At 41.6% G+C, this 27,322-nt stretch overlaps 3 protein-coding genes across 3 annotated transcripts; all 3 read right to left on the bottom strand.

Moving 5' to 3' along the window:
* Positions 1–6,597: 6,597 nt before the first annotated feature.
* rnf212 (ring finger protein 212) lies at positions 6,598–13,227 on the bottom strand. Its single transcript, XM_070837490.1, has 12 exons — positions 13,119–13,227; positions 12,459–12,520; positions 12,280–12,354; positions 12,042–12,098; positions 11,793–11,851; positions 11,646–11,705; positions 10,792–10,856; positions 9,721–9,781; positions 8,685–8,727; positions 8,464–8,518; positions 7,619–7,688; positions 6,598–6,727 (listed from the first exon to the last, which is right to left on the bottom strand). The coding sequence occupies exons 1-12, from the start codon at positions 13,225–13,227 to the stop codon at positions 6,598–6,600; spliced, it is 846 nt and encodes a 281-aa protein (XP_070693591.1).
* Positions 13,228–14,493: 1,266 nt separating this feature from the next.
* On the bottom strand, positions 14,494–17,273 carry LOC139207440 (transmembrane emp24 domain-containing protein 11). Its single transcript, XM_070837162.1, has 5 exons — positions 17,016–17,273; positions 16,283–16,374; positions 15,403–15,528; positions 15,103–15,249; positions 14,494–14,654 (listed from the first exon to the last, which is right to left on the bottom strand). Exons 1-5 carry the CDS (start codon positions 17,143–17,145, stop codon positions 14,505–14,507), a joined length of 645 nt encoding a protein of 214 aa, XP_070693263.1. The 5' UTR covers positions 17,146–17,273; the 3' UTR covers positions 14,494–14,504.
* A 2,883-nt stretch (positions 17,274–20,156) lies between these two features.
* Positions 20,157–27,190, bottom strand: spon2b (spondin 2b, extracellular matrix protein). Its single transcript, XM_070836997.1, has 6 exons — positions 27,096–27,190; positions 25,577–25,842; positions 24,983–25,206; positions 23,246–23,437; positions 22,789–22,975; positions 20,157–20,476 (listed from the first exon to the last, which is right to left on the bottom strand). Exons 2-6 carry the CDS (start codon positions 25,809–25,811, stop codon positions 20,298–20,300), a joined length of 1,017 nt encoding a protein of 338 aa, XP_070693098.1. The 5' UTR covers positions 25,812–25,842; positions 27,096–27,190; the 3' UTR covers positions 20,157–20,297.
* Positions 27,191–27,322: the final 132 nt, after the last annotated feature.

Here is a 27,322-nt window from a genome sequence, read left to right as displayed (position 1 = left end):
CGATTGGATCAGACATCACATAAAAAAAATCACCGCATATGATTTCATTGCATTGAATGTTTTGATTAAAATACAACACGACGGGATCGTTAACACGGATATACTGTTTCATAACTTCTGGGGTTGAAGATTGAGAGGCTGGGCGAAGGAAAAGAAGTTTGAGAAAAGAAGCAGTGAAAATATACAGAGAAGCAAAATACCTCACAGGAATCTGCGGTTTTGAAATCTTTGCAAAGTCAACAGTTACTCATGACTATATGACCTAACCCAGGGATTTACAAATCCTGGCTCACTCGCATTTCTATGCGTCTGGTAAGCTTCAGAGTTAACAGATAAACAGCAGAGGTATTGACGTTTAAAGCCATGAAAGACACATTACATTCTGCATTGCGATAAGAGCAGGAAAAATCAGATAGTGTACGAGGCTTCACCGCGTTGTTTTCATCCTTTACATTCAGCTCTCATTCTGCTCTTATCTCAGAGATTAGACCTTTCCTGCTCTTCCCGTGTCCCTCCTTTATCTCCTGTGAACTTGATTGACTCGGAGGGTCGGTGGGAGGAAGACGGGGAGGACAGACGGAGGAGGACGAGGTGAAGAGAAGCAGAGGAGGAGGAGGAGGATGACACAGAGAGGAGCTGCTGACAGATGTGTTGAGCTCACCGCTGATGAGAGGGGATGAGAAAATGGAGAGGAGGTCGGCGAAGAGTGTGGAAGTGTCAAATGAGAGGGAAAAGAAATGTGCAGAACAGGAAGGGAGGAGGAAACGTCACAGGGGCCCGATTCCTTCTGTCCCATCTGTCTCTGCCTTGTTTCACCATTCGGACACTTGAATGAAATCCACTGCCTAAATGAAGAAATACTTCTTTTTTGCTTTCAAGCCATTAATAATAATCTGAAAAAGGAATCGGACAGTGTTAGAAACTTTAAATTTGTAAGCAGTAAAAGCATCAGGCCAAAGAGAGCAGAGATTATTGTGGTGGTGCTCAAGTCTGGAGTGACAATCCAAATAAATTAGGAACAATGACAAGAGCATTGGCTGGTTTCTTGAATATGTTCTTCATTTCTCAGTATTAAACCATCCTGTGTGAGGTGATTTTGAAATCCTGCTGTGATGTTTGCCCACGGAGATTTTTTTGTATGAACGGTTGAATCAGTTTGATGATTCTGTCATGTGATTTATCAAACCTTGTTACCTCGGGTTGTTATTCATTTCTTTACTTATCTGTACATCGATGGGCCTTTATAATACATAAACAAACAAATACACCAGAGTCAGTACAGAACACAAACCTCGTCATAAATAAGTGCATAAAACACCATAAACCAGGAGGAAAAATCACTCAGGACATTAAAGACTCTGTGTCAGGATCCAGTTTGAGTTCAGCAGCTAAAGTATTCCACGTGTGGACATTAAAGAGTCCTGAGTCATCTTAGTTCAAATGTAGAAGTATAATGTAAATGAACTCATCCTTCGGGATCTTTTTCTTGATTCTCTTGATTTTACACGACATGAAGTTTGAATTCAGATCGTATGTCGTCTGATGTATCTGTTCATATTTTGCAGTCTGATGACACAGTTTAACACAGTGGGAATCTCTTTCTGTCACCCAGACACAGTGTTCGTTGCTAACTCAAAGGTGGGATACTAAAAACTGCTCCTACAAAAGATGTTTTTGTGAAACTAAAATGTGCTCCAGTGTGCTGCTGAGCTGGGCAGAAGCTGGTGAGATAAAAGAGGAAACCTTTGTTGGATTCAGGTCGCTGTTTGTGCTTTTTGTGTTTTTGTTTTGGTGTTTTAAACGTAAATGTTTTTTGGCAGTTAGCGTTAGTTTTACTGTTAGTGGTTGTTTGACACGGACGGATGCAACTAGTCTGGCTTCAGTTACCAAAAATAATACTTGCTGCTCCAACCAGTGAGCAGAAAATATGTTTGAGTAAGAAAGACATCAATATCAAATTTGCTCTCCTCTATTTAATCCCCACTTCCTCTGGCCAAGAAGATGTCTGCATCTTGACTAACTCCTGCAAAGGCTTCATCCCTTAGACCTTGAGGTCTTGCAGGACCTTTTGCCCGCTCGCAGAGGGTTCTGCTGTGCGGTTGGCTGGTTTAAAGGGTGTGAACCCATGGAGGAGATTCCTGGGCGCTTGAGTCAACAGCAGCTGTGGTTGGTGATGAAGAGAAGCTGTCCAAAGAGCTTTTTACCGGCAACCGCCTTTTCATTGTGAAAGGACGGCTCAGGTGAATGGAGTCAATGACCGTGAAGGGCTCGCACACAGACACGCACCTGGGAAAAAGCATCTACTCGTGAAAACCTGAACTATAGCTGCTCATGCACACACTCCGCTGGAAAAGGGACTGAGAGAGTTCAGTAAAGTGCATATCTTATGTGCACACAGCCAACATGTGGACAACACAGACACCTGGCTGGCATTGAAGCGCTGTTCTGTTTGCATACCTCTCCCTCTCTCCACTCGTCCTCCACACAGCCACAAAGCCGCCATTAAAACCAGGAAAACAAAACACAGAAAAGAGGCTAAAAGGGGGCAACAGGAGGCTTCCATCCTTCTTCCACCCATCCCTCCCTTCTTCCCTTTCTCCGTCTCTCTCTGTACCAAATGTTTACCTTCCCCCCGTGAAAAGAGAGGGATGTGGACAGACAGGGTGAGAAAAGAAAGAAATCTGGCAGAGGGGAAGGGAGCCAAGGCCTTTAAAGTCTGCCACAGAGCCGTGACAAAAGCCTCCTAATCTCGGTGTTGTCTTTCGGCCCCTTTTTCTCCGCGCACATCCTGCCAAGTGTGTGTTGCTCTGTGTGTGTGTGTGTGTGTGTGTGTGTGTGCATGAAAGAACAAGAGAGGAAGAAAGTCAGTGTGTGTTATGCAAGCAATAGTGAGTGTGTATTTGTTTGAGAAAGTAGTAAAAAAGGCAAAGCAAGTTAGTGTGTGTTTGTGTGAAAAGAGATTTTGTGCGATAAGGAAGTTGATGTGTTTGTGCATGTGTGTGTGTGTGCGTGTGTGTGTGTGTCCATGTGTTTGTGTGTGTGTGTGACAGGAAAGGAATCTTTCCACAGCCGTGCTGACATCACTCAAGCATGCATGGGACAGTTGGAGGAGGCCGGGCCCCTTCAAAGGCAACAGGCTGCCTGCCTTCACATGTGGGATGCCTGTGACTGTAAATGTGTGTGTGAGAGTGTGTGTGTGTGTGTGTGTGTGTGGAGGAGAATACGAGTGGTCCAGGTCACCCATCCTCACCTGTTCCTCCGTTCAGCTCTCTGCTGCTAAAATCCAACAAAACTGCCTGTGAGTGTGTTATTTGTGTGTGTGTGTGTCTAACAATCCTTCCATCTCATCCTTTTCACCCTCTTCAAAAGCAGCAGATGTGCATGTGTGTGTGTGTGTGTGTGTGTGTGTGTGTGTGTGTGTGTGTGTGTGTGTGTGTGTGTGTGTGTGTGTGTGTGTGTGTGTCCATCCTGAGGATCCCTATCAGAGGCAGCTGTGGACCAAAGGCCGTCAAACAGCAGAGGAATGCACACTGGAGCTACCAGGATGTAAACATGGCTGAGATAGACTCTAGCGCCATCTACAGACCAGTGTGTGTAATGTCAGGTCAGTGCAGTGAACAGTGACCAACAGGGTATAGATAAGATAAGATAAGATAAATATATTCTTTGTGATGTAATATACAGTAAATTATGATATGGAAACTGCCAATACTTCCCCGTTTACATTGTCCCTATTTTTATACTCCATCTTGTTTAAACTGTGAATACTTTTTTAGGTGTATATCTCTGTCCTGTACTAGTTTATTATTATTTATTGAAGTTCTGTTTTTTGCTGTTCTTTTATGTTCTGACACCAACCTTCAGGTTATTAATGAGTTCATTTGAATGGATGTTAAACTGGATGCTATTTAAACCATTTATCTATTACTGCTGTTGACTATTTTAGCCATTTGAACATCACTTTTAGTTGTTTTCATACATTCTCAATCATGTAGTTCAGAGTTCAACAGACTCAAAATGTGAATATAGATGTTCCTTGATTAAATCACCATTTATACTTTGTCAGATAATTTAACTGCTGACTGAAGTTCTGAAGTTTATATGCTTTATAGTACATACAGTATCAGGATGCTCCATTGTTTTGGCTTGTGAGCCCTAATGGCCAAGGCAGTGATGATCCCTTCATCTTCATTATGTTTTAACCAGCAGCAGATCAAACTCTTCAGTATGTCACAAGAAACAGAGTTGGAAAAACCTTCAAACTTTGTTGATCATCTCATGATTCATCTTGAATCACTGCTGTAAACCTTTAAATAGATTTGATCTACATGATGTAAACATGATTTATGGCAGATTGTCAACCAGCCTCAGAAAATGGACTCTAAATGTACCTGAACCCCGTATGCTTAAAATGCTCCGATTATCATAAAGGTTTGGTTCAGAGTACACAAAGAAGAAATAAATCCTGCCTGGTGGGGTTTTTTCGGAGTGTATTTCAAACGAAAACATCTTCATTAGTCCTCTTCTGTTGAAATGCTGAAGATTAAAGCAGACGGGGATCACAGATTAAACACTGTAGGGCTACACAGGAACACTTTCCGTGCCTCTCAGAGAGACAAATAGCTCCAGTGTGAAATCATTTACTTCGTGTCGTGTCTTGCCCAGAGGGGATTACACTTACAGCACCAGAGGTACAACACCGAAATACTGAGTGACAAAGTGTGAAATCTGGATCAGATTAAGAGAGAAGCTTCTCTTTCACACACACAGAAAGATGGAGATGGAGATGGAGAGGGACAGAGAGAGCGAAGGAGGGAGGGAGGGAGGGAGGGAGGGGTGGACAAGCTGTGGGAACACACTGCTGAATAATTACCACTGACATCAGAATAGTTTTCGTCAGCTCTCTGAAGTGGCAGGGCTCATTTGTACAGCCTGGAGCCATGCAGAGGTGTGTGTGAGAGCGTGTGTGTGTGTGTGTGTGTGTGTGTGTGTGTGTGTGTGTGCACAGGAGAAAGTAAGAGAGGGAGAAAGAGATAAAGAGGGAGAGGGGGATGTCTTGTGCGTGAGAAAAGAAAGGTTTGACTTACATATGTATACGTATCTCTGTAATTTGGAGAGGTGAAGAACAAGAGATGATTCAGTGTGTGTGTGTGTGTGTGTGTGTGTGTGTGTGTGTGCATAAGGGAGAGATTATTCTGATTTAGTCTTCTCCCCGTCAGTGTGTGACACCATGACAGCTTAGTCTGCCCCAGGGAGCCATTTCTCTCTAAGTGGACCTTAAAAAACAGGAAACGACTCCAAATCCCACTGGAGCGGAGAGGAGGAGGATCAGGCCTACTGACTCTGTACAATACCCTTTAACTTTTCACTCACACACACACACACACACACACTTGGCTGAATATAGCGTGCTCAAACACAGAACACACACACACACACAGTCACACCTGAGCCCTCTTCAATAGACACCATTCAGCACCCTGACAAGCGGGGACAATAGAAGAAGAAACGCAGGTCGACAAAGAGAGAAGCGACCTGTCTGAACACATCTGGCCGTCCTCGCCACCCGCTCCACCGCATCAGCCTCTCTGTGCTGTCATGACTTCAGGTGATATCATGTTTCTAGTTGGCCTCACTTTGCTTTGCCTTCACTTGCAGTCGTTTTGTAACTTAGACTTGAGGGTGAGCGTTACTAGAGTTACACGCAGCAGGCCGGGAGTGCGGAAGCTATTGTTGAGGATGGTTGACTGTATCGCTGCCTGAAGGCTTTCTTAGTGTTACTGAAGCATCTGACTGTCAAGCTCAAAGTCTAGTCTTGCAGAATCCACTAAATGGATAATCCCAGTTTATCTTTTGTGAAATGAACAGGTGTGCCTTTGGCTACAGGCTTGTGGTGGATTAGTGAAAGTTCATTTTTCAAAACAAAATGGCTAAATATCACAGATTCTTCTCGATAATCTGACCTGCGACCACATATGGATTAGATTTAATGTGGATAAATCAAGTGTTGGAGCTATAATGTAGTGTTTTGTTTGTCTGTTTTGTTCCAAGATGGAGCACTGATGTTAGGAAGTGCATACAGTTAAACTCGAAAGGGCGAAGCAGACAGTTTTTGACCGTATCAGACGTGGCAGCGTGTTGAAATTGAAAGATTATTATTGAATGTGGACAATACTGACGCGATGTAGTGAGCAACAATCTGTGAATAAATGGATCACCTGATCCATAAATGTTATAGTAAATAGTGATTTACAACCTCAGTGGCTTATGTAAGTATAAGTTTTATTAAAAGTATGATGATTAAAGTACAATCCTGAAACTAACACTGTTTATCTTATTCCATTCAACAGCAAACGGGCTCATATCATTAGTTCATCAGTTTAATTGACTGTGAGACAGAAAAAAATGGCAAATCAACAACAAGAATCTGAGTTTAGTCATCAATGTTCAAACCGAGTGGATTTAATTCCATCTGTGAATCCACACCCATTAAAACACAACACACAAACTGGAAGGTGACTCATTTTAGGCAGTGAGAGACATAAATACCTCTACATACACGTCAGAGGTGCCAGGTGCATGTCCGCTAATGACTTGTTAAGGAGGCGGGCGGACCAGGGAGGACATGGAGTATCTGAAGGAGGAGGCAGGTCTGAAGATGGGAGACTTCCACCCAGAGCTCTGTCCGTATGAAATACCTGGAGTCACCGGTGATCCTTGGAAACGACTGGGAGAGGAGAGGAGAGGAGAGGAGAGGAGAGGAGAGGAGAGGAGAGGAGAGGAGAGGAGAGGAGAGGAGGGGAGGGGACAGGAGAGGAATCTGAATATGCATAACGTTATTCTACAAACTTTCGTGATGATCAACAGCAGTGTGTATCTTTACAGACGCACTGCTCGGTGTCATCATCACATCACTTCTTGCAAGATGGAGATGCGTAACCACGGTAACATCCTAATGATGAACTCAGTTAAAACGTGAAACCTTGTGCTTACACTACGTTACTACTGTCCGTCATCATCTATTATGTTCTTGTTTTCTATATTCATACCAGCGTAGCGTCCCGTGCTTGCATATATATTTGCCTGGAAATATCGTGCACATCATGTACTGTTTGTTTCTTGTTACTGTGGTTTCACACTTCCTGCCACGATCAGTTACTGAGAATTACTTTTACTTCCCTTTGTTATTGTCGACAAATGTCACAAAATGGCCAAAACCAATACTGCGTTAGTCTCTCTCAATGTACTCCAGCTTTAACATCATCGTTTTGGAGTAGTTTTCTAAAACTAGCACATGTAGCTCAAACAATATTTGTATTTGACGGGGACTAGTTCAGGCATTGGTGAGCATGTGAGTAGTTCTAGTAGCAAGATGTTGTGTAGCACACTTATCTTTTAAATTGTTCTATCAAATGAAACTATGAAAAGCAAAACTGACGCAGGTGGTCAGCTCAAAATGTAGCTGTAATTCATTTATATAACATATAATTCATGTATATAGATGCCTTTGCAGCCTTGTGTTAGACTCAAGAGAAGTGAAACAAGTTGCAAGTAAAAGTAACAAATCTGTTATTATTCAGTTTTTGTTTCGTTGCCTTTGATGAATGAAATGAGTCACCTGACAGTGGCTGAGCGAGCTGAATGGTTGGCCATGGCGTTCTGGCTGGACGATCTGTGAGGGACGGTGCCTAAACAAAACACCAGAGGGACCCGACGTTAATCCTTAATGCAGCTCATGCAGACGTGATGATTTTAAAAAATGCACGAGGTAGTTCTGGGTCATTACAGGCTTATGTGTCTCTTGCTGCAAGTTTCATTTGAAAAAAATCCTCCAGGAAGACAAGATAAATGGGCGAGTCATCCTCTAGAGTTATTAGTATCTCGTCGTAGATGTTAGTAAGTCAGTAAAAAACACCTCCAGCATGAACACTCTGTAAGAAATGTCACACGTCCACTAAGATCAAGAAACGAAATGAGTCTGATTAATCTGCTGCTGGTTAAATATGATGATCTCCTTCGATACAGTCTTTACTTAACCAAACACTCACACAGATACATTGAGCATCTCCACAGTCTTAATAACATTTGAAGGCTGTCATTGGATTTATCTGCCGTAATGGATCTCAAATCCTTTAAGGGACTAAATCAAAGAGGGGGAGCACAGCAGGTGTAATCCTAAACATAACATCAGCCAACATCTGCACTGGTTTAATCACTGTGGGTGGTCAGCAGTGTTGGGGTGCAAGATGGTTTTGTTAGATAATTAAAAGAGCAATTATGTTGTTTATATATGTGCAATTTAGCTGCACAGAGAGACTTGATTGTGCTATATCATATATCCTGTATCCTCCACTACAAAGTGCCTTCACAGAGTTAGACAGAGAAATCACCAAAGCACAGTTGTGAGCAAAATTTGTGAGCGAGAGCCAAAAACTAAAGTTTTTTGACGGGCAAAGCACGTACCCATTCGTCCATCTTGTGGAGGACTGATTAACGACAGTCTGGGTACAGTGTTAGGCTGAAAGACAGAGAAATATCACAAATCATGACTTTTTATTGGCTTGTTTTCTTCAACGCTTTCACTCTTCATGCACTACGGTCTTACAGTTCATACCAAGACACTGAATAATCTTGACATAACTCAGACATAGCAAAGTGCAAAGCAGAAATAATTTTAAACTTACTTTCCTGAACAGAGTCCTTTCATCCACATCCATGGTTTCAGTGCTGCAAGACACAAGAGCTCATTTCTTACTTACAAACACCAAACAAATGCAAATGTTCACAGAGGCGGATATTCAGTACGTGAAATACTGACATTTACTTTTGAGGAGAAACTAATTTCCCAACTCACTTTGCAGTAAATTCTTAAAATTTTATGTAAAAAAGAGCATTTTTTACATTGTATTTTTAATTAACAAATTCCTAATGATACACATAATATATATACAAAAGTTAGTATTATTTATACACAGTAATTCCTTGAAACCAGCAGCTGCTTATTGCATATTACGGTATATATTATACTTGTTTATATTTTATTGAAAACATTATGCATTTCTCAAAAACCTGAGAGCAACTGCACAATATCTGGAGGCTTGTGGATCCTCTAAATGAAAATCTAGATATTTTGAAAAGGACTTTACAGTATAATTAAAATCTATAACTCCTGTTAAAACCCTTTTAGCATTATATGTTCTGAATTAACTTTACATGCAGCACACAAATCATCATTTAACATTTTAAACTAACACTGAATTGACCCCACAGGCATGCTGGTTAATATCTGCGATCCATCGTCTTTACTGCTCTCTCTCAGTGAAAGAATCTAAATTCTCAGTGGATAAAACAACATTTGTATTATTAAACTCGAGCGACCAATCAATCCTGTGTAAACAGTGTCTCGGAAACCCAATAGGGAATCCTGACTAAACCCAAGCGAAACTTAGCTTACTCAGGTGTGTGTGTGTGTAGATAGCCGCAGGGCAGGGCAAAGCTATACAGCAGCTAAAGCTAACATGAGACATCAGGGCTGAGCCCAGGATATAAAGCTTGTTTTCACTGTGAAATACCTCCTAAATTCAATCTCTCTCGCTCTTACGGTGAGAAGTAACGAAGGGCAGGGGGAACAGAAACAGATTGAGGTGCGAGGAAGAGACTGTAAATCAAAGATGAACACAAGAAGAAGGTCAAAGATACAGCGGGAGGGACGATACTCACACATTAATCGTCGAGGAGTGTCTTGAGAGAGACATGGGGGAGTTATATGGGATCTGCAGGACTGATATCAAACAAGAAGCAGAAACATTACTGTAATAACCATCGTAAGCTATTCGTGATTTAAAAAACAAAACTATTTAACAAGGCAGAGCTGCCAGAGGATGGAGGTAAGAGCTATAAAGAAAGAAATCAAAAGTTAAAACAGCAGGGGATGTGTGAAAATACATGATTCAGTGATACGACCACGAAGATGTTACTGACTGACAGTTTAAGCGGCCTAATTGGACAACTGTTTGTGGTTTGTTGGCTAAATTTGTCTCTTTTCAGCCACTCACTCATCCTGCCTGGCTGTACACTGTCTTTTTTGTAACACTAAAAGAGTTTTGCGCGTGTGTCACAGTCTTTGGTCGGCGTTATAATCAGAATTTTTTCTAAATAATGCAACATCTTGGCAAAATCAAATCACATTTCACTCTTACATTGAACTTCAGTGAGGCAACAGTATGAACCTTACTGGATGGGAACTGTTTTGTGTTTGTGTTTTGGACTTAAGAGTCTTGACTTGATCTGGTCAGACTTGGATTTGTCTTGGACTTGACGTAAAAGGATACTTTGCAGATTTTCAACTGGCTTTGAATCACTTGTTAATAGTATATGCAAATTAACGATATTTAACTTTCCTCCATGTTACCTTCTCTTTGGGATTCAATAAGTAATGACACACAACACACAACAGCCACAGAGCAGGCAAACGTCAGGGAGCTCTCAGTGAAGGGAACGTGGAGGAAAGTTGGATAGACTACTAACGCCGTAATGATACAAAACTGGTTCAAAATCCCTTTAAGGGGTCTTGACTACAGCCCTGCTTTGAGTAGAGTACAATATAATACTGTTATTATTAAAAAGATTAATGTTCATTATCTTATCTTCATCATTAATGTGGATCCCCACACTGACAACAACAATAATGTAGAATAAACAGCACGTGAATGGCAGTTTGGGGTGTTTCAGGTTAAACGGGTGCTGCCACAAAGACCTATATAATGATTATAGTACCATAGTGCTGTTTACCTGATTTATGTCCATGTGGAGTATGGCAACTGTGGCTCATCTGAGGCACTGATGAAACTTTGGCACTGGGTGAGAACAATAACAAACAAGGTTAATCAATCATTTAATGAATCCATTTTTATTGAGACAGTTTCAACAAAAAAAGAAAACATTTCCTCAAATCCTCCCCTTTGATTTGCATTTAAAAAGATGCTGCAGGACCTCTAAATTGCAAATGATGTAGTTCCCTCTGAGGATGACTTAAATATTCTCTGACACTAAAACCTTTGCTGTAATATCGAGTAATATTCTTTTTACTTTTTTAAAAACACACACGTCCGTTCATGCTACTTCAGTGTTGGCTGTAACAGAGCAGCAGCAGATGTGCCAGGAGTGACACCTATAGCGAGAGATGAGGCATAACAGCCAGCTGCTTGTTAATAACTTTATTAGCTACGGTGCTGCCAAACGCAAAGAGGCACACACCACACCGCAGCTTTTTAATTTCAGATCATTACAGGGTTTTTACTGCCTCCATAGATCCTCATTTAGCCTTTACTTCATGACAAGATGTTTAACGTTTAAATAATAAGTAGAAATAAGACGAGAGTCGGCCAAATGCTTGTTGGAAAATAAGATGTGTTTTCCAGGATTATCTGGTCTGTGGGACAGTTACAGACGGGATAATTGGAGAGCATTGCTGCTGTGGAAGCAGACAAACTACAAACATTTTGACTAGAGTCGTGTTTTTAAGAGGCCTTGGCGAACAACATCATTCCAACAAGCAATACTTGACAGATGTTTTTTTTTTTTTAAGATCTTTTAATATCCCATTATGACTGTGTGCATGTCTGAATGTCTCCTCTTTGCTGTACCTCTGATGCTGAAGGGAACTTTCCAGCTTTGTAATGTAGGCGCTCTGTTCATTCAGCTTCCTTTAAAGACAAAGAAATACTTTTTAATAAGCTGCAGTTTGGAAATACGTGTGAAAGATTTACTTTGCACTTAATGGTTTGACTTACTTTGTCATCTGCTGCATTTCTTGTTTCATCTTGACGAACACTTCCTCGAGTTTCTCGTTCTGCAGTTGATAAAATAGCAGCAAGTAGATCAGGAAAATCGTACTTTCTTTAAACTTTAAACTGGTTCTATACATAGCTGAATTAAAGGAGTGGAATAACACTCAAAGTATAGTGCATTACCTGCCAAATGAAAAGAAATCAAAGCTAAGACACACAAATATGCCCTCCAGCAGCATAAATGTCTCTCACCCTTTGCTGGTAGTGAGTCAACAGTCTCTTTTGATGTCTTGCCTGGAACATTATAACCTGAGAAAAAGGGGAAGAAGCGGTGAAATACATTTACCGCATATATAACTCTATAAAACCGCTTTTTTGAGCAAAACTCTGGAACTGACTGAGCCGCACTTAAACGCTGACCTGATAGCAGAACAGTTAATAAGGTTGTTTTTAATATTTTAGGGATGAGAAGCTTAGAAAATGACCAAACTTTGCCGATTTCCGAGAAGTGTTTGGTTGCCACAACGCTGATGTCGGAGAACAGGGCCTTCACCTCTGAGCTGCTCTGAAACAAACACATTTCACCAGATGGTAAAATCATATCAAATTCTATGAAGTGCTGTGTTTTCCCTCCGGAGGACGACATTTAACGAGAAGAGAGACACTTACTTTATCCGAGAGAGGTGATACTTGGCATTTGGCGTTGCATATTAAACACTTGCCTTGTTTGCCTGTAAGAAAAGTTGCATTTATATGTTAATTATACACGTAGGCTCTAAAAGAGGCTCTCAAAGTGCTTCCACGAAAAATTAATTAGGTGTAACCCAGGGAGGAAGAACGAAATAACATATAATCCAACTCTTGAGAGTTTGATTGAATTGGAGCCATCAGGAACAGACCCGTGGCTTGTGAATATGATCAGGGGCCGGGGGACCTCCAGGAGCCCTTCAAGAGGTCCCACATCCACTGCTGAGCTGTGTAATTTCACTCTTATTTAATCTGAGAGTACGATGAGGAGCATCCACTTACAGAGCGTGACTGGATCACAGATTTCACTCTTCGTCGACAACAACATCAAACCCACTGTGGCAATGCGCTGGCTCAAATCTAGAGCAGGTTATTAATGTGCTGTGTTTTTTGGAGGTTTGAGCACACCTGGTGTGAAACTACTGAAGCCATCAGCTCTGCAGTATCACTTTCAGTCCAACAGATGTCCCTGTCTAATCATGCTTCCACCTGCCTGCAGACATGGTGCCACTGCTCAGCTGATTGAATGCAAAGATCCATTAAAACAAAACAAAAAATGGATCCGTACACCTGTTTGTTTACCTCTCTGGTAGCAGACACTGCAGATGACATGGCCACAGGTTGTGACGGCCAGTTTTCTGTCAGCACCGGGGGAAAGGAAGCAGGAGTTGCAGCACATCCAGTAAGACATTTTTACACCTGCAAGAAGATCACATTAACAGATCATTAGCTTTAAGGTAGCAAGACAACTGACTTGCTGCTAGCTTGATTAGCTTCGTTGTATGACGGCTGTCACCTTCACTTTAAACCTTATTTTCTGTAGGTCTTTTAAAAGCGGCTAACTCCTTCTTACATTTAAGTCGCGGTGCATGTAGATGTGTTACGTTACCTGTGGTTACGTAGGATACGCCGCTACAGGTGAAGCTAAATGCTAACCTAGAGCTAGCTTATTAACGGATCTGTCTGGAAGAGCAGCACTTTTAATCGATGTCCCAACTGCTTACCTGAACACAGGCGCACTTTATCTGCCAATTAATGATTTTAGCTAACTGTCTGACCAGCTATTTATAAATATTTTTGTATAATTCCCAACTAAATGATTCCCTTTAAGGTTACTAGCACGTAACCGCGTCAGTTTACAGTTAGCTAGCTTAGAATGCTATCGTGCTATCAGCTAGCTTAACTAGCTAACTAGCTAATATACCCACCAGTACAGTAGTATTTATCTAGCTAGCTCTATGAGGTAAGTTATGCTTTTAAGCTGTTAAAAAGTCAAATAATCACAGAACAATTCATATTCCAGGGACTTTTATTATTTCTCCATACTGTGTTCTTTATTGGATATCGTGTAATATTTGCTGTAATTTATTTTAGCACTAGTTGCTATCAAGATTACAGTGAACTCAAAGGTGAAAAGAATGAAATAAGTAAAATAATTCTTAAAAAATGTGTAAATGTTGTATTATTGGTACAGTTGTACATATCATGCACATGCAAACATTTTTAAAAACACTTAAATGTCGCATATTTAGCCATGTAGATGGTTTTTAATAATATATCTCATGTCCAGCTGTTAATTATAAGAGACTAGAGCTTTTAATTTAATCAGAGTTAACAGACATGAAGTATATTTGTTCAGGGCAGCAACTAATAATTAGTTTCATTATCGATTTATCTGTCATTCTCTCGATTGATTAGTTGTTTGTTCCAGAAGTAGAGAAACAAGAGAAGCTTAAATTGGAGACTTTGGATGTTAAAAAAAAAAAAAAAAAGATAATACTGCAATTGATTAATTAATTATTGAGTTTTCAAGTTATTTATCAACTACAACTAATCGATTAATCAACTGATTATTCTGGTTGCAGGCCACAGGAGACACACAGGGGCAGCTGTGTGTTTGGGTCGTCTGGGCCCAGAGCTGACAGGTCATCATCATCATCATCATCATCATCATCATCATCATCATCATCACACCAGCTTCTTGGCGATGAAGAAGTCTTTGAGTCGTTTCATCTGCCAGAAGCCGACGGACAGCAGAATAGAGGTCTGCACCACGGCCCACCATAGCACTTTACTGTTGGTGTCCTCGCTGATCTGACGAAACGTCTCCTCTTTCTCCTGAATGACAACACGGGGTGTAAAAACATGGAGGTCAAACATGGCTGTCGTTGAAACGTTTTCAAAGATTCACTGTCAGTTTCTTTAAAAAAAATCAGTGCACATATGCATGTCGCCCTTCTCATTTTTTATTTTTACTCACACTTGCACGCAAATGCACGAAATACTCCCACTAACAAAAACAACAACAGAAGATGTGCTGTTTACTGTTAATCTGTGTATTTTCTTACACCTATCTCTGTCTAATCCGTCATCTGTTTGTACTCTGCCACACTAACGCTTTGAATATCTAACATTCCCACACACTGTTTTTCATTTAATATCAGCACATATCGCACTGCTCCTACCATTTCCTTTAAGCTCCCTGTTGTGCGATCAACTCGCAGGCATTTTCACATTGTGGGAGTGTTGTGTTTGCAGACGGGACAGTAAAATACTTGTTTTTCACCCTCTGGTACTCCTGCTGCCTGGTGATGTACATCATCTGATCTATGAGGTGGTTGAGGCTGTTCTCCAGAGTCTCCATGTTGTCTTTGGTCTTGCCGGTGTCGTGGCCAATCGTGTGCTCTCCCATCTGAACATCCAAATGAAACTTCTGTGCAGCACAATGGAGAAAAAGGTATTAAGTTATTTTAAGGAAATTTCTGATTAATCTACCTGCAATTTACAAACTTGGCCCAGTGTGTGATGTGATGATTCTGTATCTGTTGCTGCTCTGTTTTAACCTAAAGTTGTGTTCGTGTCTCACCAGCCTCTCTCCAGCAAAGACGGCGAACCTTGTCGAGTTGGTTTGGACGCAAAGGTAGTGCTGACCAGAGGCGTGAGCTGTGAAGGTGAATTTACCAAATTTGCCATAGCGTTTGGACATCACAACCTAGAGAGCAGGAAACACAGTGTTAGGGTTTTTGCTTTTTTTGGTTGGTTTTAGTGCAGAGGAAGTGGGATAGGAAGTGATATAGGTGTATGAAAAGGAACCACTAATAATATTGCGCTTGGGGCTGCAACTAACAATAACTTTTATGTCGATTATTTTCTTGATTAATTATTTGTTTGGTCCATAAAATGTCAGAAAAAGGTCTATAATGTTGATCAGTGTTTCAAAGAATCACTGCCCAAAGCGTAAGCTGTACATGACGTTCTTAAATGTCTTGTTTTGCCCACAAGCACAGCAGATATTAAGGAGGATCAAAGAAACCAGAAGATATTCACATTTGAGAAGCTGAAATCAGAGAATTTGATAGTTGACAACTAATTGATTTAATTGTTGCAGCTACAGTGCAAGTGCTGAGGAAAAGGATGCGATGCGTTATTATATGAACAGGAGTAAATTATGGTAAATTCTCTTAATGGTGTCCATTCATGTTTTGTCGTTAAATACATTTCAGATGGTTGAATTTGAAATGAAACTGTTGCAGCCAAATCTGTGAGGAAACGGCTGAACTGGAGGGAACGATAGTTTTATAATCAATAACAGATAAAAGCTTATGCTGTAGGTTTTCATCAGTCAAATCGTGCAGTGCTAACACAGTTTGAAATGCATTTCACGCTTGTTTGGGTTTGTTTTGAATGGGGAAAGCAGCCAGCGCATGTTTTCTCTCAGTGATGAACCTCTCCTGTGAGTGCAGTACCTCATGGTTCGGGTCCCTGACTGTGACGGTGACGCCGAAGTGAGGGGAGTGGGTGGCCGCCTTCGAATCCCAAGGCTCCAGCAAGAAATAGCCTGAGGGTAAGACACATTCAGTGCATCCACAGTATTAGTCAAGACTGAGCATGAGGATGGAACAGAAATATAATGTATATTATATTGTGATTGATTGATGTTTGTACATAATATAGTGTTTAATATATTGATTCCTTGGCACGTTACTGTCAAAACAATTAAGTATATTGTGTGTAAACATTTTAAATTCAGTTCATTTTAATGGGTTTTATTGGCATGAAAGCTTTCACAGCAGTGTTGCTGAAGCATCAAAAATTCAGAAATAAGAAGCCAAATATGATTTTTAACAGTAGATGAACATAAATACAACATCAAAACTGATCTGCCGATCATATACAGTGTATTCAATACATGCAGTATGTCTTGTTATACTATATTTTATTTCTCTCTTTCACTTCTTAGTACTTGTAGGAAATATTTAACTCTTGTGAGTACAATGAATGGGATGTTTTTTACATCTTCATGGCACAGAAGTACTTGGTAGTCATAAATGGCTTTTGCACTCGCTGAAATGAGAGAAGTACCGTCATGGAAGGACACATAATGTTACTGTGTGATTCAAGCAATCATGTGGCAATCCGTAATACAGTTTTCACTCATTACCTCTGGTGAGACTGTAATATTCCCCCATCAGGACTCACCGGTAACCAGCGTGTCCTCAGGAATCTCCTCAATGATGCATTTTTCCTCCTGCTCTCCCAGATCAAAATACATGGCTGCTGCCAACATCAGGTAACACTGCAGGAAGAAGCCAATGCCTCGCAAACCCATTTTCAGTTAACAATGAGCTATTCAATTACAATACACTTTATAGTGACCAAATGTTTGGCCTGTTGTTCCAATTGACGTGTTTATGTCGATCTGCAAACTGGGACTCAAGACCGACTGGACTCATAGACCGAAACCAAACACCCACAGCATATATTTTAAAGTATAAGGGAGACAGTTTGAGTGTGAGAAACCCACAGGTGCTGCTTTGTGTGACGAGACACTCTGGCTGTTCTGTGACTGGTTAACCTGGGGGCCAATAGCAAGGCAGCTACGAACAGTAGTTTACTGGGACTGACCTTCTGCACGAGTTACAGATTATCCAGCAGTTTGCCCATAATACACCAGCATCATAGTAGATGTAGCACCATGACCATTCAAAGATCCCTGGCATATGTATTACTACTATTTTCTATTGCTATCATACAGAAAATATCTAGTAGAATAATGTAATAATGAGATTAAGCACGTTAATGTTGATACTGTAATAGACTTAATCCCACCGCAGGGCCAAGTGACTGTTCTGCATTTACCACACTAACTCTAACTAAAAAGCAGCAGCACAAAACAAAATCAAAGTTATCAAACCAGAAACGCCACAAAAAGACGCGTGACAGTCTGTGAGGTGCAGAAGAACAAAATGCAGCACAAGTCATGTATCCAAAAAATACATCAGGTGAAGCTCAGACACACCTGCGACTCCGTCTCTCCGAATGGATTTAAAAGCAGGTGAATCTGAAGTGATGGATTCAGAGCTGTGCCCTAAGGGATAAATCACTATCTACCAAAAAGGAATGATGCAATAAGATGCAAGAAAAGCAGGTGATATATTCAGGAAGGTGTTTATCGGCTTTGGTCGTCCCTCTGGGGAGAATATATATGAGCACACGTCCTGTAGTCTGGCTGATCTTGACAAATTAGACAAATCTGTGTCTTACTGACTTGTTTCATATCAAAATATACTTTCACTTTTTACCCTTTTAAACACTGAATATTACCATTGCTACAAAAGAGAGTCTGAATATTATATGAAACTGTGTGGAAATTATAATCCAAACCATTAAATACAATAGTTGATATATGCTTACCCTGGATGAGGTCACTTACACAAGTAAACCCCCTCACCCCCACACACACAGAATAAACCCTTCTCATATTTAGCATCTGCAGAAGTTATTATTCCTCAAAGTAAGCAAAGAATCAGGTTTCCTTCTCCTCCCACACTCCAGTAGCTCTACAGGAAGTGTGAATACTAAATCAGTATGTTAAATATTAAACCCCAGTGGATTTATATCATGTCTAACACTCTGTCTGACTTTGTTATTAATCCCAAATTATATGTTTTGATAAATAATATCACCACACAGTCGTGTGGCCGTCAAACTGTGGCTTCTTATCTTTTCTTGTAGCCACAGTCTGCCTAAACAAATTCCTAGAGAGCTGTTAGGTGTGGCGATATGATCCCTTGTTGTGTGTACACGCCGTAATGTATTTTTCATCATATAGCACCGACTCTGTGTCTCAGTAGTTTTCCTCCCCCTTGTCATCCAAAACAGAAGGAGCCCCCTCATGCACCAGATGTTTAGTCCTTATTGCTGTTCAATCTGTCATCTGCAGTATAGTTTCTGTGTGGCGTGGTGGGAAAGAGGGAGGCCTCAAGCGATTTTATCTGCTTTACATATTTACGCCAATATCGTTGACTAAAGAAGCCATTTTTCAATCTGTTTCGTATTGCGTTGTCTCCGTCTGAAAAGAAGACGTAACTTAACGAGTAACTGTTGTCTGCTCTGCCCATTAAACGGGACTCCTGCCTCCATACTGGGGATGTGCTGCGCTGGTCGTCGCAGCGTGAAGTGAGCTCTCTGAGATTTCAGTCCTCGTAATCTAAATCAACATTTGGTGAACTGTTTTAAATACTTGGTGAGCACATTCATCCGTTTTACGACCAACACTTCATCAGGGCGAGTGCGAGCCAACACCGGGGCCTGAACTCGGGTCATCCAGTTAAAGCATTTCGCTCCACACTCAATTTGATCCTGCGGCCCCAGTGGTAATAATATCACCTTGGAAGCCCAAATGCAACAAAGCCCAAAAGTGTGGTTTAGATTTAAAGGTCAGACATCACATTGAGCAATTGTTATTGAGGTTATGTGACGTGAGGTTAGCCAGTGCGACTCCATATATACAAAAGGCCATCTGAGTCAGTGAGGCTACAACAGTGTAAGATGTATTTACACTTTATTGAACAGACAGACAACAATACATTTTTTTTGTACATTTTTAGTAATTTTTTTTTTACAAAAGAACTGAATTTCTGTATTGAACTAATATCTCAATAACATAAACGAATACAAATTATTATTATTACTTTCAGATTTGATATACTGTACACTACAGGTTAAAATCCTGTCAATAAATATATTCTTTGTCCTCAGGAAAACAACCACAACGTCTCATTAAACATTATGTTTCCAATACGTTATAGTTTAGAGCACCAGGCATTGGTTTTTATGATGAACTTACTTTTCTGCTAGTGGAACTGCTGAAGGATCTTTTTCCCCCTTGTGCTGGAACTGAAATTATTTGGATTTGGACTTCTTGGATACCAGGACTTTGGATCTTAAGTATCATTTATATGGATTTATTTCCAAATCCGCTAGATGAAAGCTGCTGGGAGCTATAATCCACTGTGGGCAAACAAATGGCTGTGATGTTCAGAATCGTTGAACCAAACCCAATTATATTGTGAAAATATATTTTCAGTTAATGCCTGTGTTTCTAAGAGTTTTCTTGTGTCCTCAGACACATTTGATAATCTGCCAAAACTGAATTGGTGTCTAGTAGCTATTTTGCCAAACTACACCTCTCTAGTGCTGTCAGATCTATCAACGTGACTTAAGGACGACACTCTTTTTGCAGGCTGACTCTCCCACTTTAACAGTCAATCAGTACTCAAGTCGTTTCCACAAAGAAGAGAGCATGGCCAGGGAGGAAAGACAGGAGTCACCTCATCATTTTTAAGCCTCACGTGAGCACACCGCAGACCTTTTATTGTTGTTTCTCCGTCTTCGTCCTTTCCTCCCTTTCCTGGCTTTCCTCTCTTTCTTCTCTCTCCTCTCCCTCCTCTCTTTCTTCTCCCTCCTTTCCTGGCTTAGTCATAAGCAGTTGTCTGGGAAGCACTTCCTCTCCTCCTCCAGCTGGGGGCAGGGTGCCCCGTTGTTGGCCGGGTGCATTAGGATGTAGCGTGTGCGGTGCTGCACGCCCGAGTCTCCACACTTGCCTTTGCACAAACCCCAAGGAGACCACACGGACACCTCGCAGTCCAGAGGGGTATCTGCAGTGACAGGGGGGGGTCATTAAGAGCACATTAACATTTATGATATAGAATAATTGCTTTCTGGCTCTCAGGGGAGCGTCTTACCTCCCTTTCTGATATACTGTATGCATTGTTTGGCAATGGCAAATGGCTGACATTTGTGAGTGGATAGTTTAGTTTCCTTTTATAGGCTTGAATGGAAAGGAAAGATATTAGTCATAATGGGGAAAACCACTTTTCTTCAACCCCCATTTATCTTTAAAGTGAATAAAATAATGAAAAGGACCAGGCAGAAATGGCAGCATGCTGTGCGTGCAGCTCTTTATGAACACATAGTTTCTCATTATGGATTCTTGGCAGTGGTTCTGCTGCTCGACTTGCATTTAATTGTGACTATGAATTTTTTAACCTTTTATTTATTGAGTGAGTTTTTGCTGACTGTGCTCGCTCTGTATCATTGTAGCCCAAACAGTGCTGCCACTTAACAGGTCACCTGCAGCAGGTAAGGATTTAAAGCCCTGCTAAAAGGCATCATGAACTTGCCGGGCTACCTCAGCCAACCTTGTTGTGAGCTTGCGTTACAGCTGATATATATCACAGACTTACAGTAGCTGTTGGTGAAAGAGTAGAAAAGCAGAAGGATGGGAGGCGGTACGGAAGCTACATGGATGGACGGTTGGATGGAGGGATGGAACAAGCAGGTCAAATCTCCCTTCATCTTGTGTGTCCATTAAGGACAGAGGGAGGGGCAACATGGGGAAATGCCTCAAAAGCCAAAGCTGATTTATCTAATTTTGCGTTTCGCAGATGAAGTCTAGAGCAGGTGATTGCTAATCTGTAATGAAGGTTGCCGTTCGAGCCTCGGGGAGGAGGCGCAGAAGAGATGGAGGGATTAATGGAAGGAGGGAGGGATAGACAGATGGAGGGGTAGGATGGGATCAAGGCAGGAAACCCCAACAGACTCTTGGCCCCGCTGTGTTGTTTGTTGATGGTAGTCAAGGGAATGGGCTTGTAGTCTGTGATGCTGAGTCAAACCTTTACGGTCAACCTGAACACCGAGTCTGATTACCGCTCTGTCATCTACGCTGCCAGGCTGACACGCTATCTGTTCCTTCTCCTGGTCAAGTCATCTGTTTAGACTTTCTGTGGTGAATTGTGTGTTTATAAAAGGTTATTTTTCGCCTCTGTCATATTATTTCAGATCATCAGTCATGCAAACAGGTTGTTTGGCTTTTGCATTGTTGGCTTTTATATAGTTTGGTTTTTCCAAGCTTTCCTCTTGCCTGCAGTTTTTTTTTTTTACTGTTACCACTAATCTGTACAACAGGGAGTCTTAAATTTTTACAGTCTGGGAACCAACCTTAAGTAAAGCCAGCTTCAACTTATGGATCCAGATCTTGCTAGAACATACACGTCTGCATCCTATTTCGGGTCACGACTCAAACGTTGCTGTACATAATTTCCACATAGTTTTCTTAAAAAGCTCTTTCACTTTCTCGGTCTCTCATCTGTGTCCTGTTCCACTCGATGCCAGATGTGCACCTGGCGTTTTCTGATGCCCTGCCACCATTTGGCTTCCCCTGGTTTCTGGTTGGAAGTCATTTAGCTTGTGTGTGGCCTGTAATGGTTCCCAAATGCCTTCATTTGAGTCAGCAAAAGTCTGAACCGAGCCCCGAGCATTGTGTGAAGTCCCATATCTGTGCTTTGCAAAACTTAGAACATGTTTATGTTCTTTGTCTTTTTTGTTATTCAGTCAGAGAAAATAAAATGCAGAGATGCAGTTTAGGGGAAGAATGAACCCTAAAAAATCACAAAAACATTGTTTACATGTTGATCCTATTAATCCGTGTTTCAGCATCTTGAGGTAATGAATAGAAAATGTTTTTATTTGATTTTTTTATTCCTTGTCTTTGCATTCAGTTTTTCTTACCAAATGTAATTGTATTTATCCCGAAGGCTTAACAAACCTCACTGAATGCATTTCCGTCCTATGAAATATCTGCAAAGCCAGTTATTCGAATGTTTAAAATCATTTACGTTTGCTAGCTTGCAGTCTTCTTCTCTGCCTCTCTTGGCACAGTGTTACACTTCTCTGAACAATACTGACGCCCACTGTGGATCAGCGGAACAGGGTGAAACTGGCGGGAGGTATTTGTGTAGCATTGCCTGAGTACTTGCACATGTGTATGCGTCAACGCATAAAAAAAACATTGCTCCATAGCACAACTACTGGTCAAAACACAACAGGATATCTGTTACCATGCAAATGCCTTATCTTTCCTATATCTATATATAGTAAGGGTGAAATTATTTACACTCCTCTGACTTACTTATTAGCTTGTCCTCAATCTCGTTTCCTGTTGGCAGTTGGTTGGACTGGGTGGGCTCCACGGGCAGGCTGATGATCTGATTGGTCTTCTTTATCTTGGTCAGCATCACCTTTGCGATGGGTGGCAGGTGCTTCAGACGGGGGTAGTAGAAGGAGTTGGCGGGGTGGCTAGGGAAGGAGGAAGTGATCTGTGGCGTGAAAAAGAACAAGGAATAACAGTGAATATATGATGATTCATTAGAGGTGAATGAAGACATCAAGCTTCAAAGCAGCATCTTTTTAATTACGTCCAAGGAGCACGTGATGTGAGGAACAAGACTTTAGTGTGTTGTGTATTTAGGGCACTGCAGTGCTCATGCTGGTTTTATCAAGCAACACGAAGCTCATGTCCCTGTTCACGCGCATAGTGATTTTGGCTTTGGACTGAGGAATGTTACACTCGGCTGAGTCTGATCCACCTGTGTGATTTTGTCCTGTGGGATGGTCTCGAAGTTGGGAGAAGAGAAGGTGAAGCCGCTGTCAGTTCCGGCATCGTAGGGGAAAAGCTCCAGCAACACGTTCTCTTTCCAGTGGTCGCCGTCACACAGGTCAACGCTGTCCACACCCACAAACCAGTCCGGGCTTGGAACGATACGCACGATAAACGACAGCTGCAGATAGAGAGGAGGAAGGAGGCCATGGGGAGGGAGATGGAGTGTCGAGAGAGAGAGAGAGAGACACAGTGAAAGGAGGGGGATTAGGTTCAGAGATGAGAGAAAAGGTGGAAGACGTGGTGGGAAAGAAAATAGAAAAGGGTTGTTGTTTTATGTCACTACATATGATTTGGTCTCAGTGTCTGTCAGTGGATAACCGCTTCTCCTTATGTGATAGTTGGACAGTGGGTCACAGCCACAAAAATCAAAACTGAAGCAACAGAACCAGTGATATACAATTTTTTTTTTTATTTCACAGATTCTTCTGTCTTGTCAAAACTTTGTGTCTGCATTACCCACAATGCACCTCAACAGCCTTCGGTTGAAGGTTTGGGCGTGTTATGCTAGTGGTGGCAATTGTAGCCTCGAACCTCTTGGCTAAAGCAGAGATGAGGAGTAGGATACAGAGGTCTGGTAAGCTCAGTTACTTCTTTTAATTTCCAAATTTAGTAGTCTGCAGCCCCAACTGACCCAGCTGACTCATATGACATCACTTGAGGCAATTTATCAGACCAAGCGCACCTCCCTCTGCAGCCACAAAAGGCATAATACAGCAATTTTCACATACGATATGTAAAATCATTGGAATTCCCCCTTAAATCAACCATATGTCAAATGTACTGTCTAAGAATGTATTTCACTGTGTTATAAAGAAGCACCTGTCATCATAGTAGGGATTTGTAGTCCAATAACGAACCCACCTCCTCCTACATGCAGTATTATTTCACTAGCAGAGTCTAATTTGTTTCGTGTTGGTAAGCATCTTCTGTCTCCAGCTGGCCGTCTCTCGCTGCCAGACCACACCTTTCCTTCCACCTCTTCCTACCACGTCTTGTCTCTTATCCAAGCCTAACATTGTCTTTGGTCCCCTGCTTTATGGCCAGCCCAGACACTCATCAGTAGCAAGTTTAACAGCCTCCACAAACTCCTGCAGAGTTTTACATAATCTGTAGAAGCATAAATAAGGCTTACTATGTTACGGAAGCTCTCTGTAGGGTGCAGCTTATGGAAAAAACAGATTTTATAGTAGCCTCAACCATTTTGCTGCAACCAACCTGGTTAAAGGGTGGAATGTGACTGTCACATAAAGCTTTTTATAATGAACAATTAGCAGTTGAGTATGACAACTTATTAGTTGGCTAAAGAGACACATGGGGCAGTGTAGGTAATTTTAGTCTTTTAACAGTTTTGGATGTTGTTGCTTGCAGTGCAGGGACACGCGACAACCTCAGTGGAAATAACTTGTTGTAGCAGCCGGGACCTCTGCATGGTGCAATGGGTGTTTACAGTTGGGGTGATAATGCTTGCAAAGACTTCTATTGTTACTTAAAGGTAAAACGATGAGAAAAAACCTGTCCTCGAGATATGAATAATGAATAACTTAGCCCTCTGACCTTGGCATCTCACCACCTTGTTATACCCACATATTGCCAGAAAAAGACATCTCTGACACGCTTCACGCCCTGACCCTGACTGAAGGAAGCCAGGTGTTGAGTGACTTACATAGGAGTGCCTGGCGAAGACCTCAAACTCTGCGCTCATCTGGCCTGTGCCTCCCACGACAGCGGGAGCGGAGAGGATCCCATAAACGCTCTGGATGCGTTCGCCGGCCTCCTCGACTTCCTTCATGAGTGTCCAGGCCTCGCCTTTCTCCGCAAACTCCCTCACTCCGTTGCTGGCAAACTCATTACGCTGCCAGATGTGGTGGTCGGAGCTGTGAGTCACTCCTAACCGCGGAGGGAAGAGGGAAATGAGGTTAGATGTTGCTGCAGGTATCAGTCTGCAGTCATCAGATGTATACGAACTGTATGAGTCAGTTTGTATATGTGTATATAAAGTGCAAAAGGATATAAAAGCTTTTATTTCTTATTGGTTGATGTTAATCAAGTTATATGACATTGAATATTTTGTAATGTCATAAGTGGATGGATTATTGAGAAGATTTATTGATCAGTGGCATTCAGGAGACATTTAATATCCTTTTTACTTGTAACAAATAGAAGACATTTTTACCAGTTCTTCTCCTTATATGCGTTTTTCTAAATTAGCCTCCTGTTACAGTTCCTCAACTGCTCCACCAGGTAGTCGTGCACTTACCAATAAGGTGTGACCACTGTGCAGGGGGGCGGTAGACAGGATACTGTTTAGGGAAAGCTGCCGCGGTCCACTTGCCGGTAAACGTTAGCCTGTACTGGGCGGTTTCGGAGGCCGTGCACATGGGGACGTCAGTAGGAACAGGCATGGACTGGACGCCTTGGCCCAGTGTCAGCACTACGGCTATCAGGCGGTAGAATGCCTCAGAGATGGAGAGGGTGCTCCCTGTGGTGTCCATGATAATGAGGGCGGATTCGGGGATGAAGAACCTGCAGGAGGTTTATAAAAGGGAGGACAAGGAGAGCAGAAAAGTCACTAGTAATGTTTCTATCGGGCTGAGTCATCCAGCTGCAGTTGTGCACAGGTGTAATTGAGGATTCAACTAATTTTCATCGGCCAAAAATAACTTCTCAACTGTTTCTTCACATTCACTGCCTCTTTAAAGCTTTGCAGTAGTCTAATTTGCAATTAGTAAAGTATTATTTTCTATTTTAACGTCCCTACATGCAGTCATTCCTTTTCCTGTCAGACCTGGAACATGACAAGACTGGCAAGGAGAACTGGTGAAAGGGCAAAGCGCCTGGCTTTGAGTTTAACAAGTAGGGCATGTGAGTCAGAGGGAAAAAATTCACTTCGACATTCTCCGCTGTTTTTCCACTGTTTAGACCCGTAAACTCAGTTTAGCTGTGAAGGGTCGGCAGGAGGAGATCTTGTGTTAATTTAGATGCATTTTAGAGTGAATGTTGTGAATGTTGAGTGTTTGTTGTCTCTGTAGTTGTGCAGCCTGTTGAGCTCGACTGTAGTTTCCTGCCTCAGAGATGATGTAGTAGAATAAAGCTAATTTTGGATACCTCATCATATGATCCTCACTAGCCTGTTTCTCTTTTTTTTTAATGCTCCAGAGGTGGAGCAAGAAACATGGCACTCTTTCAATGACTCCTCTCTCGAGCCTGTTTTTTCTTTTAACAGTATTATTAAAAACTCTTGCATGAATATGTGCAGAGTTCCTGATTAATGAAGAGTCCTGGAGCTCAATGTTCCACTTGAGACATGCATTCATCTCCTGTGAAGCACACCCTTGCTCCTCAGAGGTATATAAATAACCAGCATGCACACAGAGTGATATGCATTTTATTTATTGTATATTGATTAATCTGCTTGATGCAGTGTTAATAAATGTGTTAATGTTTCTTTATTTTATATATTCTTACAAAAAGTTGTGCGATTGCAGGTTACATATTGTCACAGAAGTAAAGCAGGATGTGTTTAATGTTTGTCTGCAACATTATTTCTTCCTAAATATGCTACACTGCATCCATTGCTTCCTTGCATGTGTCTGAATTTGTATTTACATTAATTTGATTGCATACACTTCCCCTGTTATTCCTGCCAGTATTATACATGCATACTTGGTATCCTTCTATAATACAGCTGTCATTTCCATTAATTTATGCAGATTGATGAATGCAGTCTTACAAATGTAAGGATCTCTTTACTGCCATGTGGTGTAGAGACTACTCACTGGTTTTGCTCAGGGTTCCGGATGAATGAAGGGTTGCAGCAGATGAGTGGAGAGGAGGGCTGGAGGTGAGGAGAAGGGGAGATGAGAGCGATGGATGTGGCTGTCGGGAAGAGTGACTGCGAGGCTCCAAGCCTTCTTTGGCCTATTTATGTCTCTCCTCTCCCTCTTTCCCTCCTTTCTCATTTTTCTTCCCCCTCCTTCCCCCTCTTGCTCCACTCCCCTCTTCA

This window comes from Pempheris klunzingeri, chromosome 9 (assembly GCF_042242105.1).
Source record: "Pempheris klunzingeri isolate RE-2024b chromosome 9, fPemKlu1.hap1, whole genome shotgun sequence".
NCBI classification, from domain to species: domain Eukaryota; kingdom Metazoa; phylum Chordata; class Actinopteri; order Acropomatiformes; family Pempheridae; genus Pempheris; species Pempheris klunzingeri.
This window is presented reverse-complemented; position numbering and strand designations above follow the sequence as displayed.